This window comes from Patagioenas fasciata, chromosome 20 (genome assembly GCF_037038585.1).
Source record: "Patagioenas fasciata isolate bPatFas1 chromosome 20, bPatFas1.hap1, whole genome shotgun sequence".
Taxonomy (NCBI): domain Eukaryota; kingdom Metazoa; phylum Chordata; class Aves; order Columbiformes; family Columbidae; genus Patagioenas; species Patagioenas fasciata.
The window spans coordinates 7,113,693-7,129,426 of NC_092539.1; the positions used below are offsets into that span (position 1 = coordinate 7,113,693).

General features: G+C 41.4%; 1 protein-coding gene across 14 annotated transcripts in view; it reads right to left on the reverse strand.

Annotated features, from left to right (window-relative positions):
* Positions 1-15,734, reverse strand: part of FNBP1 (formin binding protein 1) — an 82,654-nt gene that overhangs the window by 39,454 nt on the left and 27,466 nt on the right. For all 14 annotated transcript variants that reach the window (XM_065854005.2, XM_065854014.2, XM_065854010.2 and 11 more), the window contains exons 2-5: positions 14,787-14,902; positions 11,279-11,335; positions 9,046-9,193; positions 558-620 (exon numbers count right to left, since the gene is read on the reverse strand). In XM_065854005.2, the coding sequence (XP_065710077.1) occupies positions 558-620; positions 9,046-9,193; positions 11,279-11,335; positions 14,787-14,902 (384 nt within the window). The remainder of the gene's footprint in view (positions 1-557; positions 621-9,045; positions 9,194-11,278; positions 11,336-14,786; positions 14,903-15,734) is intronic.

Below are 15,734 nucleotides of genomic sequence, written 5' to 3' on the forward strand. Positions count from 1 at the left end.
TCTCCTCTGCTCTTGTAGACCAAACCACTCCTTTCCAACACTTAACTCCTTTTTATAATGCGCAACAAGGGACTTACTAAGATACATATATTTGCAAGTAGGACTTTTGATTACTGATGTCCCCTTTATCCTCTCTTCTGCTTGCAGCCTCACTTTTCATTCCTCACACAAATGACAATTCCAATATAATTACTTCTGAGCAACAGGGATGGTCCCGTTCCACTTATTCAAGCGGAATGAAGCTATTCAGCTTACCACGGAATATCTGAAGAGGACCCTTAGGGACTCTGCACTTCCAGCAATGCTTAGCACACTCTTCAAGTTGTATCAAATGAAATGCTACTCATGATAGACACAGATCCCACCGAAAGCCACATGTACTATTAAAACAGACCTTGTCATGTCTACTAGTATATTTGAGACAGAATTTTTAAATTCCCATTTCTAGAGCTTTTAGCTATACACCCTTCTGTTTCCAAATACAATGTTTAGAATCGTCTCTCTCAAAACAGTATAAAAATGGTCTAAGTGTCACATCTGAGGAAGATTCCACTTACTGCTTCAAGTTGTTTCCAGCAGGTTTCAATATGTTGTTGTGCCTTTCTGCCATCATGGAAGTGCTGTTTAGAATAAGAAAAGAGAAAAAGAAAACATTATGAACAAAAGAACGAACAGTCAATTATGCTCAAGGAGTTGCAAAAAAAAAAAAACCCAGAAACGATTCTGACAGCTGCGTTCTGCAACACTGGTAATTTGAGCAGGCATATGATGACTATCTAATGTCTCAGCAGGCTGCAGATGTATATTTGCATCAATTATAGTGGTTAGTTGGACTGAAGCTAATTAATCCCTTTAGCAATTCTACCTTGTATTGTTCACTGTATCTCATAATGACTGGTTTCCCATACCAGGAAATCTGAAGCACTTTTATCTGAAGAGTATTTCTTTGGTTACTGACAGAACACAAGCTCTAAATCAAAATTTCTCTCTACGTGGAATTCACCAAGATGCCTTTGACTGGCACATTCTAACAACTGATGTTTGGCCCGATCTTCATTCCGACTCGACATCAAACCCTCTTCTTGCCAGTCACTGGCTGCTCATTCAATTCTTTGGGTCCCTGCAGAAACCCTCCTCTCCCACACACGGGGTGTGTGTGTATGTGCACACACCAAGGCGTTACACACATTTTAAATACGCGATGCCAGCTACAATCTAAATGACAAGGAACTTCTCCTGACATGCCTTTTGGAGCAAGACTCTTAGTTGCAGTTGGTTAATTAACCATTTGTAGCCCTCACACAACGGTCTTCATCAGAAAATCTAATATGCTTTAGGTATTACCCTCTCTACCTTCTCCATGAGTCGCTTTTCCTCAGGACAAGCAATTCATTCAAGATCACCACACAAGTCAATGACCCGGCTACAAACACGAACATTAACACAGCCCCCAAGCGACTGCAAGAACGGGTTATTCCCCTCACAAACCACCCTGTAAAATAAATAATACAGCGAAGTACAAATAGGAAGCAAATTGCCTTTCTGTTGTATTATTTATTGGTAGTTAGGATGTTTTACTCCAATACAGATACGGCTTCAGGCAGTAAAAAAAATATCAGATAATCCGATTGCAGCTCACTAAAATTTGTGCATTCTCAGGCCTGCGCATAATCAGATATTCAATATATCTTTAGCAACATGAGATCAGCAGTAGAAGGGCTCCAGCTTCAAACAGTAGCCTGCCACAAACAGCTCAAGTTAGAAAAATGTGCCTGCAAGCACTTTATAATTGGCAGCTACTTGGTTTTCTGCATCTTCCACTAAAGTAACTGGTATTTTCCTCCGTTAGGAGCAGGTTTCTGAGTGAACCTGCTAATGCCATTTCCTGGCTGTCCTCCTGGCTCCACCAGACACCAGCGAAAAGCCCCAAAATTGCAATTCTCTGTCATGCCACGGCCAAGAGACTTGTATTGCCTTAAAAATAATGACAATCCCCATTTCTTTTCAACCCTGCGTGTGGCAGATTGTGCGCCTCCCTTGCCAAGGGCTTCGGAACGCTGCACGTTTCAGGCTGGCTTTTGTAATGAGAGTTCAGGAAAACGGTCCCAAGGAACAACTGTAATTTAACACTGCATTTTTCAACGTTTTTGGTAATAAGCATGGAGCATGTAATATTTTTTTAGCCGTGAAGGTGCAAATAAAACACCTCAGCTGCCCTGGTGCTTCACTGGAGCCTCCACCAGCCTTTGTCCGTGCTTCCCAATCCCGCGTCTCTGAATTCGCTGGAGTGCAGGAAGGGATTTGATTTGGGAACAGCTGGGCTGCATGAAACCTAATGCTGTCAATGACCCAGAAACCTCAGGAAACAACATGCCAGGTTAATTTAACAGAACACAGTTGAATATGGGGGATGAAGGATGAACTCAGAATCAAAAGCATATCAAATCACAGGACTGCCCTGAGCTCGTATTTTTAAACCACTTTGTCATTAATCAATAATGTAATTTTAGTTCTGCACAAGCCAACCCTGTTATTTCCAAATTTGCCTTCTCTGTAAAATGAACTCCACAAGCTGCTGGAAGAACACAGGAGAGAAGCAGCAAGCCTGAGCACTACGGCTGCATCCTGCTCAGATTTTGCTATATTTTGCCTTTTTTTTTTTTTTGAGAAGCTCTTCTATACAAATCATTCACTGAAATGTCAGATGGGCATTGCTAAGGATTATGAAACAGTCAACAGAGGAACCGATGTTCCAGTTTGATAAATACAGGTGCATCACATTTTGGAGATCTCACCACAACATTGCTCTTTTTTTAGTTCAACCACTTTCTAAATATTTATAATCCCCAATTCTTGTTGTATTATCCCATATATCTCCTTGTTATGAGAGATAAAGCTACATATGGTAACAGCTGTAGCACGTATTGAGAGCACTTCTGCTTTCACAAATCTTTCGCCCTCAAAGGACGATTCCTGCCTTCCAAAAACTCTTTTTTTATATAAAGCAACGAAGTAGTACCTTCCAAGTACCCTGGTTCTTCACTACCCCCATTTATGTGCAAGGAAACTGAGACCATTTGGTTAAATGATCTGCTCGAAGTCATACAGGAAACCTCCAGCTTCCTCAAGCCCTGCACCATCTTCAATTTCCGCCAACTCATTTCCTTCCCTTTAAAATAGCAAATGCCTTTTAGCTCTTCCCCCCAATTTAGCAAAAGCTACTTTAAGATCAAACTCTTCCTTGATAAGGTTTCAATATACAAGTTCTAATTTAAAGATTAATTTTTCTAATCAAATGTGATAATTGGTTATTCGACAACTGATGATTCAGCATGACAAATTATTTAGTTCATCATATGGAAAACTACAATTCTTATTTAGTCACACATTCCTGCAGCACACAGTGGTACATTTAGAGTAGTTGATACAATACAGAATATTAACTTATTTTTTTTTCCTCCAAACTAATGCGCCCTAGTCATGTTTTCTATTTAAAAAGTTCAGATTATGAGCAAGACACCGAATTAACGCATCACCCTTCATTCAGTGTGCCGCTGAGACATTTGCAGCAGCAGCACTGGGTGTTCACACACTGTGATTTCCCCCAGGCTTTTTGGACAAATTCAAAGCATTCAAAACACACATTAAAAACACCATAAGAGTTTGATTTTTATTAGTGTTCATGGGTCAACCTCCCTAAATCACCGTTTCATCTACACTTTGGTATCTCAGGCTAGCAATCACCAGGCCAACTTTAAGATTTTCCTGAAAAATACTTTATCCAAGCTTCAGACCTACGAAATAACTAAGAATATAGCAGCATTCTTCAAATTATAGCGGCTACATGACCACAACTGCCCGCTTCTCCCATGTATTAAAGCACAGTACGGGTGGGATGTCACAGGATGCTCCTGAACAACCCACAACTGGCCACAGTTTGAGTGGACGCCTCCATCCATTCTGTGCTCACAGGATAAACCAACTAAAAACCAAACAGTTTTAGGTGTCTCACAAGCGTTCTTACGATTTGAGAGATGTTCAGCACAGTATTAAGTTGCTTATGTGAAGATTGCATTAGATCAACTGTCACTTTATTCTAAGAACTCCCACCTCAAGGAACACTCAGTTACTGTATAGGAAGAAGAGTTTTAGGAAGAGCAGGAAATTTTACTATGGACATATCGTATGCATGGGGTTTTCCTTTTTAAATCACCTCACAGCAAGCCGTGTGCTTCTATTGCCGTGCTGGCTGTGCCTGTAACAGCTGGGGAGAAATCCTGGCTACTGCACCATCACAGACAAAACTCTTATTGACTTTTGTGAGGCTCGGATTTCACCCGTGTTGACGAAAACAGTGGGAGCAGTGAGCGAGTCACCTACAACCCAGCCTGTTCCTGCCAGCACCAGGACAATAAGTAGCAGCGGGATATTTCTGCAAAACTTTACCGGTATGTAAGAGGGTTTACACAGGTACCCGCTCCCTGAGCGGGCAGCACAAGCTTGTTAGAAGATGCTTCTTATCTTCTTTCTGACCTTCTGAGAGGAATAGTGAAGCAAGATGTAGTTAAAAGCATCTTCTGAAGCAGCAAACAATTTTTGCTGAGGAATTCCTGGGCAGTTCAAAGCAAAAGGGTTGCCTGAAACACAGAGCTCCCCAGCACAGCTTGTGCTGCGTCAAACTGACCACGGGAAACGTTTTATTTAAGAAAGGTTGTAACAAGAGAGTCCTATTTCTCTTAAGGAAGTAAACAGCAATTGATTGTGTGGTTAAACTTGGGATTTGCACATCTACAGTCTGTTTGTATTAGAAAGTCTTAGTTCATTTCTATGCAGAGCATACGGTTCACTTGACAACATCCTATTTTTACAGGATTTTCAAGAGAGATACCAGATTAGGCCACTTTGTTTTCTGTTTTCAAACTAGATAACACATTGAAAAAAGTTACCTCTGGCTTCTCTAACTGGCACTCAGATCATGCTGATATTCCATATGAACAGAGTCCCAGCAACCTAGTGCTTCCTCCTTCAATTCAAACTATCTCCATTTTTGTTACAAGCAATTCCTAAAATAATGGCCAATGATTAAAAGCAAACTAGAGACAGAAAACACTACTTTTTCCTCAATTTTCCCAGCTCCATTTGCAAAAAGCCTTGTTATTTTTTTTCCTGGCCACAAAGACAGGAAACAGTCTCCTCAGAAGAAATCTTTGTTTCTAAGAACAGCAACATGCTCTTGAGGTCTTATCACTCTCCTTTGTAATAAGAGCAGAACAAGACAGTTCTGTGAATGCTGACATGAAACAGATGACTACCTTCCCACACGGTCATCAATGTTACCTCTTAATACTGTGGTCTAACCCTGTTCTGCTTTGCAACCTTTCACGCGAACGTGATTCTTGACGTGTACCCATCAACTGGGTCAAACCCAAAACAGGCCATGTGAATATCTGATCAAAGCTGCTAATTCAGCTGGAATTGTCTCCTCCTGAAGCGGTGCCTTCCAAAGGAACCCCAGTTACACACCACTAAAGTTGTGCAGTCCTGTCTGACATGGTGTATTACACCCTGAGAAACCCTGTGGAAAACCACAGGACTATTTGCAGAACAGGGCACTATTGAGAATGAATGAACGTGGCAGAATTCTTCCAATTACTTACTTTTTATCAACACATGAGGGTCTGCAAGAAACAGAAGGTTCTCTGACCATCCACATCATACAAATACACATGGGGAGAACACACACGCTCCATCATAAAGAACCAGACCATTGCTGCCCTCGCAGTACCCATAGGGATGCATTCACTCCCCATTCCCCTTCTATCCCGACACAAAATGGAATGTATTGACACCAGGTAAATTCTGTCCCAGCGACAGAACCCCAGTGCTGCCCCAGATCAGTCTGCAGCAAAGCTCTTGGTTTGTATTTGACTTTCAGGCCTGATTGAGCAGAACCAGCCACCCCATGGGGAGCAGAAGGGAGAGGTGAAAGCAGCAGCAGGAATGAGAGGGATAGTTCATGACTCCCAAATACATTTTTAGCAAATCTGACCTAAGCAACAGCTACAGAGAACAGCTGCTGCCAGAGGCCATGAGTCAGACCTAGTTTGTGACCACACATCAAAATCACCCCAGAATTAATTCTTGAGTTTCCATCCAGACAAACTACAGTATTGAGGGTTTTCCTCAGCTGTAGTTGAGAGAACACCTAAACCAGGCTATCTGCTGGGAAGCTTTAAGACAAAAAGGAAATCCCCAATGCTTGGGCTGCACTGGCTACGAGTTTGCTCCAAAGTTCTCTCAGGCGTCACCCAAAAGAGGGTAACAAAAATTCCCCCTGTGTCTAGGTGATTTTTTTTTAATAGAACAAAGTGTGCTGAGTGACTTGTTGAAATTGGGGTGGCACAAGCCACTCTGAGCAGTGATTCCAAACACATTTGTGCGGCTTGGTGATGAAAGTCTTCGTACAGCAGAGGGGAATTCAATCACATGCGCCTGGCCTCAATAACCTCAAAAGGAAGGCAGATGGGACATGACCTTCACACATAACATACAAGTGACAGTTCAGCTTTCAAGCAGCCAGCAAGATGCTGTCTTAGCACGAGAACTGCTCACATGAGAGCATAGACACACTAAGAGCAAGAGAATGCAAGAAGAAGTCCAAGTGGGGAACTACAGCATAAAGAGTTTCACTTCACTGGACAGCAGGAAGAACTGAAACAGCACAAGGAGTTTTCTCCTTTACACCCAACTGCAGCGACTGTGAGGGCAAAACAGCTCATCTGGTATGGTGATAACATCAAGGGCTATTCGATGGAAGAAGAATGCATAACACAATAAAGTTTAATGCATTGATTAACCTTTGTTGATAACAATAGACAAGTTGCACAAAAAGTCTTTGCTTGATTTTTCTTACTACTTTCTGACAATCTGAAACCACCACGCAACAAAGCATGATATCAGTAAAAACATAACGGTGACCTGAGCTCCAAACCAGGCCAGAGGAAAGAGGAGGTATCTGTCCTTTGAACGAAACTACTGTGAATTTGCAAATCATCCGACTTCTCCAACCTCCAGACTGTCCATCCCATTTCTCATTAGCTGCTTCTTCGCTTATTTTCACTATCAGTAACTATCTTGTATGGAAAAACACGACATACGCAGTCATCAAATCAGCTATCGCCGTAGTCAAACAAATCCAACATACATAAATATTGCATGCTAAATTCATTTTATCCAGCATAAAACCAATGTAAAGCTTTATATACTACCAGGTTCTGTGCTGCTTACAAGCTATGGGCTTGTACTTGTCAAGGAAAAAGAAACATGATTTATTATTGCGTGACCCTAATCAGCTGCTGGTGTAATTCCATTTTAATCAATAGAGCTAAATGAGCATGAAAACAGAGTGATGCAGGCATGCATCAGCCCCCACGTGTTTGAAGATCACCACCCTCATCCCCCGTGACTCTAAATACACAATTCCTATTGTATATCAACGGGGTTTCCTCTGGAAACAGAAGCTCTTGTCTGGTGTATTTTCCTGAACATTTGCTGCTATACTTGAGTTCCTCTTGCACATTTATCCTTATGACACCTCTCTGCATCATTCCCATCTTCCGGGCGGGAAATCACAGCAAAATGAGCAAAGGTGCTTATCTCAGTCATACTGAAATCACTGGACATTTGTATGATTTTACACCTGAATGACTTAATCCAAATGATACGAGATTCTGTGGATGAGAATGTGGGTCTCCCACTTCCTCACCCCAGAAGTGATCATCTTGTCTTACAGCTTGCAGCAACGTGATGGACGTGATAGTGTTAGGTTCATGGTTGGACTCGCTGATCTTAAGAGTCTTTTCCAATCTAAACGTTTCTATGATTCTGTGCTCTCATAGCTGATGCCATATCAAGCAGCGAGCACCAGAACTCTGCCAGCAAAAATTTCTGGAAGCACCAATTCGTATCATGAAAGGTTTTGCCAAAGCATCAACCCTGTGTGATATTTACACAACCAGCACCTTCCTCTCCTGCAGATGCCAGCCCGATGGATGCGCTTGTGTTTCACGGTATGAAGCGAGAGACGCTACGTCTGAAAAATGCCTGAAGGCCAAAGGAGTTTCCTTTTCAACACCATTAGCTCATAAATGAGTAATCTACAGGATTCATAATTCATACAGTTTATATTCATGTTACAAGAACAAAACAATCATGACTGACAACTGTTAAAGGCTATGAATTAGCAGCAACAGCAGGTAAACAGTCAGTTGTGGGGTTTTGCTGCTCCCGTGCTGTTATCACTCCACCAGTATTACAACAATTGTCTTGTCATTCACTCAGTACTTATATGATCCATATTTACTACGAAAGTCTACAAACTAAACAAAAAAGCAGAGAATCCCAGAATGTCAGGGGTTGGAAGGGACCTGGAAAACTCATCCAGTGCAATCCCCCCATGGAGCAGGAACACCCAGCTGAGGTTCCACAGGAAGGTGTCCAGGCGGGTTTGAATGTCTGCAGAGAAGGAGACTCCACAACCTCCCTGGGCAGCCTGGGCCAGGCTTTGCCAACCTCACTGGGAAGAAGTTTCTTCTCAAATTTACACGGAACCTCTTGTGTTCCAGTTTGAACCCATTACCCCTTGTTCTATCACTGGTTGTCACCGAGAAGAGCCTGAACCAAGATCCTAATAATTCTTTCAATCAACCTTAGTAATGCAGTTTCTCTGTTTATTTCAGGTTTTACGCATTGCTGCTGGACTCCTCCCTAACCAAGCTTTTGGCCAGAGCCTTCAGCACAGATGGGTCTCTGACCTTATTTAGCAGGGATTCTCCTGAAGGCACTGTTGTCTGATTTGATAACATTTGATTCAAATGCTTCAGTGACTTGGCCAGGGCACATAACCCACTTTTTTCATGCTTAGTTCATTAGCAAAGCTCATGTTTATTAACTACAAGTAAACTTTGTTTAACATTGAACTCCTCTACCATTAATTACCCATTTTAAATAGCAATGAAATGTGAAAAATAGAAAATGATCAATTACCGACTTCCTCTCTTGTTTCAGCTCCTGCACATAGCGTGTTAACTCTCCAGTGATAAGAGAGGTCATGTTCTCTGAAATGACCTCATGCTGTCCGGCATAGTCATTCATTTCATTTAAAGTGGCTAGGAAGGCTTTAGTTGACGTGTACCTGTGGAGAACAAACACACATTTTACTTTTGACCCCTTTCTTTTCAGACAGACACACTGTAAAGGGAGGTTGCATCATCATTTCATATTGCTATACAAGGCTGCATATGGATTAGCACAGATCCACTTGAAGGAATTTCTCAAAAGGAAGCCTATCCCACACACTGACACTTGTCTGGTGAGTTCATCTTGATTTAGACAGTTTGACATTGGCTCTTAAAACACCACAGGGTTTTTATCAGCACAGCTCTGGGACTTCACTGTTCTAATCTCAATTCACCAAACATTTCCAGTTACGCTCTTTCAAGTGCTACAATTCAGCGCACAGTCAGGGGCAAAACCCTGCCTAACATCCAACTTTTTGGATAGCACAGTGCAAAAAATACAACTTTTCATAGTGTACATTGCATTTAAATCAGCTACAGTTTATAAAGTTTGCAAAAAGGTACTGAGCTTACTAACCAGGTGCTCATTGTCAACCCATGTTTTTTAGTACTTTCCACGGCGAGGTTTATTTTTCATATAAAATTATCTCCAATACAACATGTCGTGTATTATCAAATGGAAGAAACAAACATCTGTGCACACGATTTCAAAAGAGCAGATTATGTCACTGGTATATTCAGCACCGAGCCAACAGAGCTGCATCTCAATAGCCCAGCTGGCCGTGCTGGTCAGCGGGAGAACAGCAGCTTGGAAGCACCACACTTGCACGTACTAGAAAATCTTAATATGAAACGGTAGCAAAATGAAATGGATGCAAAAGACAGGGGATCAAAGCCGCAGAACTACAGACGGACAACAAGCCTGTAAACAAATAATTTTTACACAGGCTGTCTCAAAGCAGCGTCTGAGGCACCCAAAGGTCGCATCACAAATCCTCAGACGTTATTCAGAGACATGAGGAAGCTACACTGAGGTGAACGTATATTTAAAAGGGCAAAGGATCCACAAGTTCTTCTGTGTCACATCACATGAATTATTTAACTCCAATATCCTTTTCCAGCCATGAAAGATGTGTCAAAAAAAGGTTGCTGTAAACTCAAAATCCCCATTTATGGTATAGCTACCCAAAGGTAGATTATTCCTAATCCCGGCTACAGACCAGAACAGCTGATGTGCTGGTAACATAAGATTCCTTGTGTAAATATCAATATCTCAGGAAGCAATGGCATAAATGCATGCTTCCCAAACAATGATAACTAAAAATAAATTGAAAAGAAAATTAAAAGGCTGTTAATATGAGTCTCTCTTGATATGAGTTGTATACAGCAGCTTGGGGTCTGACTCAAAAATTCTAAATTCACGTAATTGTGCGGTTGGCTCCATATCTAGACTCACTTGAAGTGGTTCAGATTTCAAGGTCAAGGGTTTGAATGCACTGCCAGGCGCTCCAGAGGCAGAGCAGCCTCCAAGGTCAGGCTGCGACGCCTCCATTCAGAGCTGATGCTTCACACAGCACTGACACTGAGAAACTTCAGAGTCCGAGCACCCCAAGGAGAAGGTTCTTGCTGTGGCTTACAGCCCATCTGCTGGGAAGCTCCTCCTCTAGAGTGTTCTCTTCAACGAGTATCTACAATCTCATCAAGCGCAGGAGTGCTCTTAAGGACATGTGGTCCATCACCACCCATATCCATACACACTGGTTTCTCTGTGGTGTTGTAACATTAGCCCTTTAGTAAATTACTAATCTGTGTTGTTACATTTGAGTAAGTTATTACTGACACAGACTGTTTGAGTTTCATGCTAAAATTAAGAACCGTTTCTGTTCTTGCTGAAGTAATCGAAAGTTGAGTCATTCGCTTCAGAGAACCAGGCCTAACGTTTTTAAGGTACATCAACAAGCAATCCAAACCAGGCATCCAGAAACCATAACATATAAATGGAATAGAGCAGTTACAGCCCAAATTCAAACTGAAAATCCACTCCTTAGTATCTACCATATCAGCATGTTTATCCTATGATACCGGTAACTCTTTCACTTGACTTTAAAATCTCTGGTTTACAAGCCAATCCTAATTGGTAACTCAACATTTTCCCTTCCTCCATCAACTCACGCTCACCCAGCAGTGGATCATGAAGTTACCTGTATTCTTCCTCCTCTTTGGAGTTCTTCTTGGGCTGGTATTTCTTCGAAAGATTCCTAAAATTAAAAACAAACATATATAAAATGAAGTTTAAAATGAACTGGATAACATATGCAAACACACACACATTCTGTGGGGCTTTCGAGGTCCCTTCCAATCCCTAACATTCTGTGGTTCTGTGATACACCCCTGCCTAAAGAGAACAGCAAAATCCACAAGAAAACACGCACAGAAGACTACACTAACAAGGCACTTTCCCACACTCAGGATGCACATCTCTCTGCAGTGTCATGCTGCCCAATTAATTCTGATGTACACAGCTACTGTCTTCTTGTGAATCTTTAAAGGTGTAGAAATGTTACAGAGCTTGAGCAAAAAAAAAAAACCCAGACAGTATGCTTTCACAGAAAAGTATTCTGAAAGCAAAAAGAAAGCATCTGGGTTAAACACTTTATTATTTTGTATGTACTTTATAAATCACAAAATACAGATTCTATATATTTGAGCTCTTCATTTTTTCCCCTTCTTTTAGTCAAAAACATACGTAGGGGTTTAACCATGATACATACAAAAAAAACCCCAGATGTGATACTGAAGCCAATTAAGAGTCAATATGACTTTCTCATATCAGGATGCAATCCAGCAGTGCCATGAGCAGGACCCTGGCAATTCCCAGCTTCAAGCTTGTGAAGCAATGACACTTCTTAGATAGCAGTGATTAAAGAGGCAACTAACACATAAGAACAACAATCAGCAGTAAGCCAGCAATTCTGGAAGGATTTTGTGCTTTTCCGTGCACCTGTCTGCAATTCATGTGTTCATTTGCCTTTCACTCTGCATCATTTTTTCTGCCTTTCCAGTTTGTATCTCTGCTCCCTCATTTCTACTTCTCTGACTCCTTTTTTCTCTTTCTCTCACATTTATCATCCATCAGAGTCATTTCTGATTCTCGGATTATCCTGATAACTTAAGTGTGTGTGGTGGTGGTTTTTTCCCCCCAATACATCTTCCTCAAGGCTCTCTGTCCATTGTCCCATCAGGCGAGGCTTTTGACACACTTTTGATGCTCGGAGTGTGCGTGTAAGGTCAGCAGCGACCAGGGAACAATGACAACAAAACACCCCTTGAGCAGCGTGTCACATCCAAAGGAAGCGTGAAACAACATGCAGGAACAAGGGAAAAATCTTCCATAGTTTCTTCATCCCTTCCTTCCCACACTTGTTTAAGGAGACGCAGGACTCGAGCAGCACAGGTGCAGTGTCACGTGTGTGACACCACGCAGTTTCCTCTGCTGACGTAACCAGATGAACTCGATGCATCCCACAAATACGTGGATCTAACTTAACGCGTTTCAAACAAAATATCACATATATAGGTGCAGAACCATAAAGAGGAAGGAAAGAAACATGTTTCAATAGAAGCCAGTTAAATTTCAACAGACAACCAGGCTGAGATGTAGATAATGGACAGGAAGAACAGCGAGCTAGGGAGTCAGGGACCAAGCACAAAACACAGGGTTCACAGAGGAAAATAAAGTTCAGCAGCTTTACTTATTTTATAAATAAAACTTTTGGAGTTATATCCACTAGAGCACCTTGTGTTAACTTGTCCCTTTTTAATAGCATGTCTGTATGTTTGGACACGCAGTGATCTGCTGCAGCCCTTTTACACCAAATGGATGTGATATGAGGAAGGTTCACACTGGGCTTAGGGACATCTATTAAAAGCAGATGCATGATTTACTTTTGTATTTTGGCCTCCAGCACTGTTTTATCTCAACATTTGACAAGACTGGTTTCTTTTTTTATACTTCTAACTTAGATGACTCCACATCGCATTGTGTTTAAGAGCTTCTCGGTGATTAACGTATTTGTCCTCAAATCACACCCGTGGGGGCACAAATGCGGCTCTGCACGGGGAATTAAAATACACAGAGAAGAAACTAATGGACCAAGTTTGTTTCAGAAGACTAAGTCAAAATAAGAAATAAAACTCAGGAGTTCAGAGTTTCTAGATAGTCACAGGTAGAACTATTTCCCACTTTCCCTAAACATTTTGTTTGTGTGTTTATTTTCATAATCATGCTCTTTAAACTTGAAATTTGTCATCCAAAGACATTCAGTGGTGTGTGACTCCCCATGAGACAGGTCTGCACACACAGATACTCTGCTGGGGTTTCCCAGTCCAGTCATACTTTCTTCCTTCCAGCTCATTTTGCCTCTGTAATTCAATCTCTTCTCATCTCCATAGGATGTGAGCAATTTGTTCCTGCCCGAGTCATTTTCTATTTCCTGCTTGTCTGTAGCAGAAAGCCTGGGGGAATCCTTGTGGCATTCCCCTGAGAGGGCACACAACCATACAAACAGGGGTTTATCACCTACCAGCTCCTCATGAATAACAGGCCATTGTGCATCTCGAATCTGTTCGCACACAAGTGCCAAAAATTCTGCGTGATTTTTTTTTTAATAAACATTGTGTTTTTGATCTATACAGACCAACTAGAACCTCAGAGGAGATGGAAAGAGCTCTGACATGTATTATAGTCATGCAAAAACCAAAACGGATTTAGTGGTGGTGCTGGGAAGGATCAGTCCTGCACTGCCCTCCCCAGTCAGCTCCACCTCCTCCAGTTCATCGCCCTGGACACCCCTGGCTGCCGACAACACTGCACCACAGCAGCTCCCTGCAGCAACAGGACCGCCTGTGTTCTACTCCCTCCCAACCCCTGTTCACCTTTCATCTTTTCTGTCCTCTGGGAAAAGCAGGGTAAGAGCTACTCATGGTGGGAGGGTTCCTGGCAGCCCTTTCCTTCCCCCTTTACACTGGATCTGACCTCAAGAAACGTGGGTTTTTCTGTTGTTCTAGTTCACGTACACTTGCCTCTTTACCCACAACCTGATGGTGGAACCAGATGTGTAGAAAGTACCTAGCAGGAATTTGCAGTAATGTAGCTGCTTGAGATAAACTCACAGGATGTGTGCTCTGTTCAGGAGACACATCACAACAACAGGGACAAGATTATAAAACCATCAAAATTCAAATCTCTGGCTGCAACCTGCTTAACTACACAGATCAAATTTCCAAGGGCTGAAACTGACTTCCTGACCTGCAGTTTCTCCAACACGTGTTCAAAAAGAGCCCGTCTTATGAAAAGAAGCCCAAAACTTTGCCTTACAAACAATCATTATTCTGCCGAGTTCTTAAACCCTTCAGCATTTTCACGCAGCAGCCCTCATTTCATGGAAAACATTACAATGCTGTCCTCAAAGCTCAAGCCATTAATCATGAGTAAGCCCCAGCATGCTACTCAGTCACCTAAATAACCTTCCTTTTCGCAAAGCATATGGTTTTTAGCAGAGATAATAAACCAGTATATTAAAATAACTTTAGCTTTCCATTCTCTAAATTAGAGCTATTCTCTAAAAGCCGTTATTATAAACAAAATCACCACCACTGAAACAGTAAACTTAAACGATTACAGGCTCAGAACTTTACGTATCAACTTACCTAAGCTGCTTTGCATAGCCGAGTTCAATCTCTGTTCTTTCTTTCACAAACTTGATATATTTTTCCAGAACATCAATGCCCCATTGCGTGTGTTTTTCTAAGTTGTCAAACTGGTCCTGCAATGAATCAAAAAAACAGTTTAGTCTCGTTGAACATAGAGATAACTAAAAATAATTTCCAAAGAACATATCATCATAAAGAGTTATTAATATTTTCCATTACCACAGTCAGACAGTTTTGTAGCAACACAGTTTTTTAAAATCAATGGAAATTTGCCTTTTAACATGAGACAGATTCAGTACCATTCTTCATTCCTCCTTTCTGAATCAGTTCCATTTCAGAAGTCCTGGCAACTCTACTGAACACAATTTTCTAATGTAAGGACAGACTTCGATAAGGGATAAGACATGGATACTCTTGCCAGTACTTTATTGTTCTCTGAAGGGTTAAAAAAGCTCCATAAATCTGAGGTCTACCCCTAATTAATAATTCTGATTTTAGTCTGAAAATGGATTTATACTCAAACTCCGGCACTGTTATGAACTTAAAATATCATTTCAAACAGCTAACAATCTTTTTACAGAACAGAGTTTACTTTCCCTATAGCCTGTTTTGTTCTAAACCAGAAGACACGTTAACATGTGATGCCACAAAAATGGACAATAGCTACACTTACAATAAGGTTTCTCGTCCACCTCCATTCACATACAGACAGGACTTTGTCCTTGAGATATTGCTGCCCTCCAAACCACTCACACATGTTTTCAATAAAACCTTTTTCAATCAAGAACATTCCACAAGTCATTTGGGATTTACAAATGCCAACAGAAATTAAGCAACTCTAAATCCAAATTAATTATCCAAGCCAGCTTATTACTATCTGCAGATTTAACCTAAAATTACCTTATTTTTAAAAATAATTTGGTTACTTCAACAACACTCCAACTC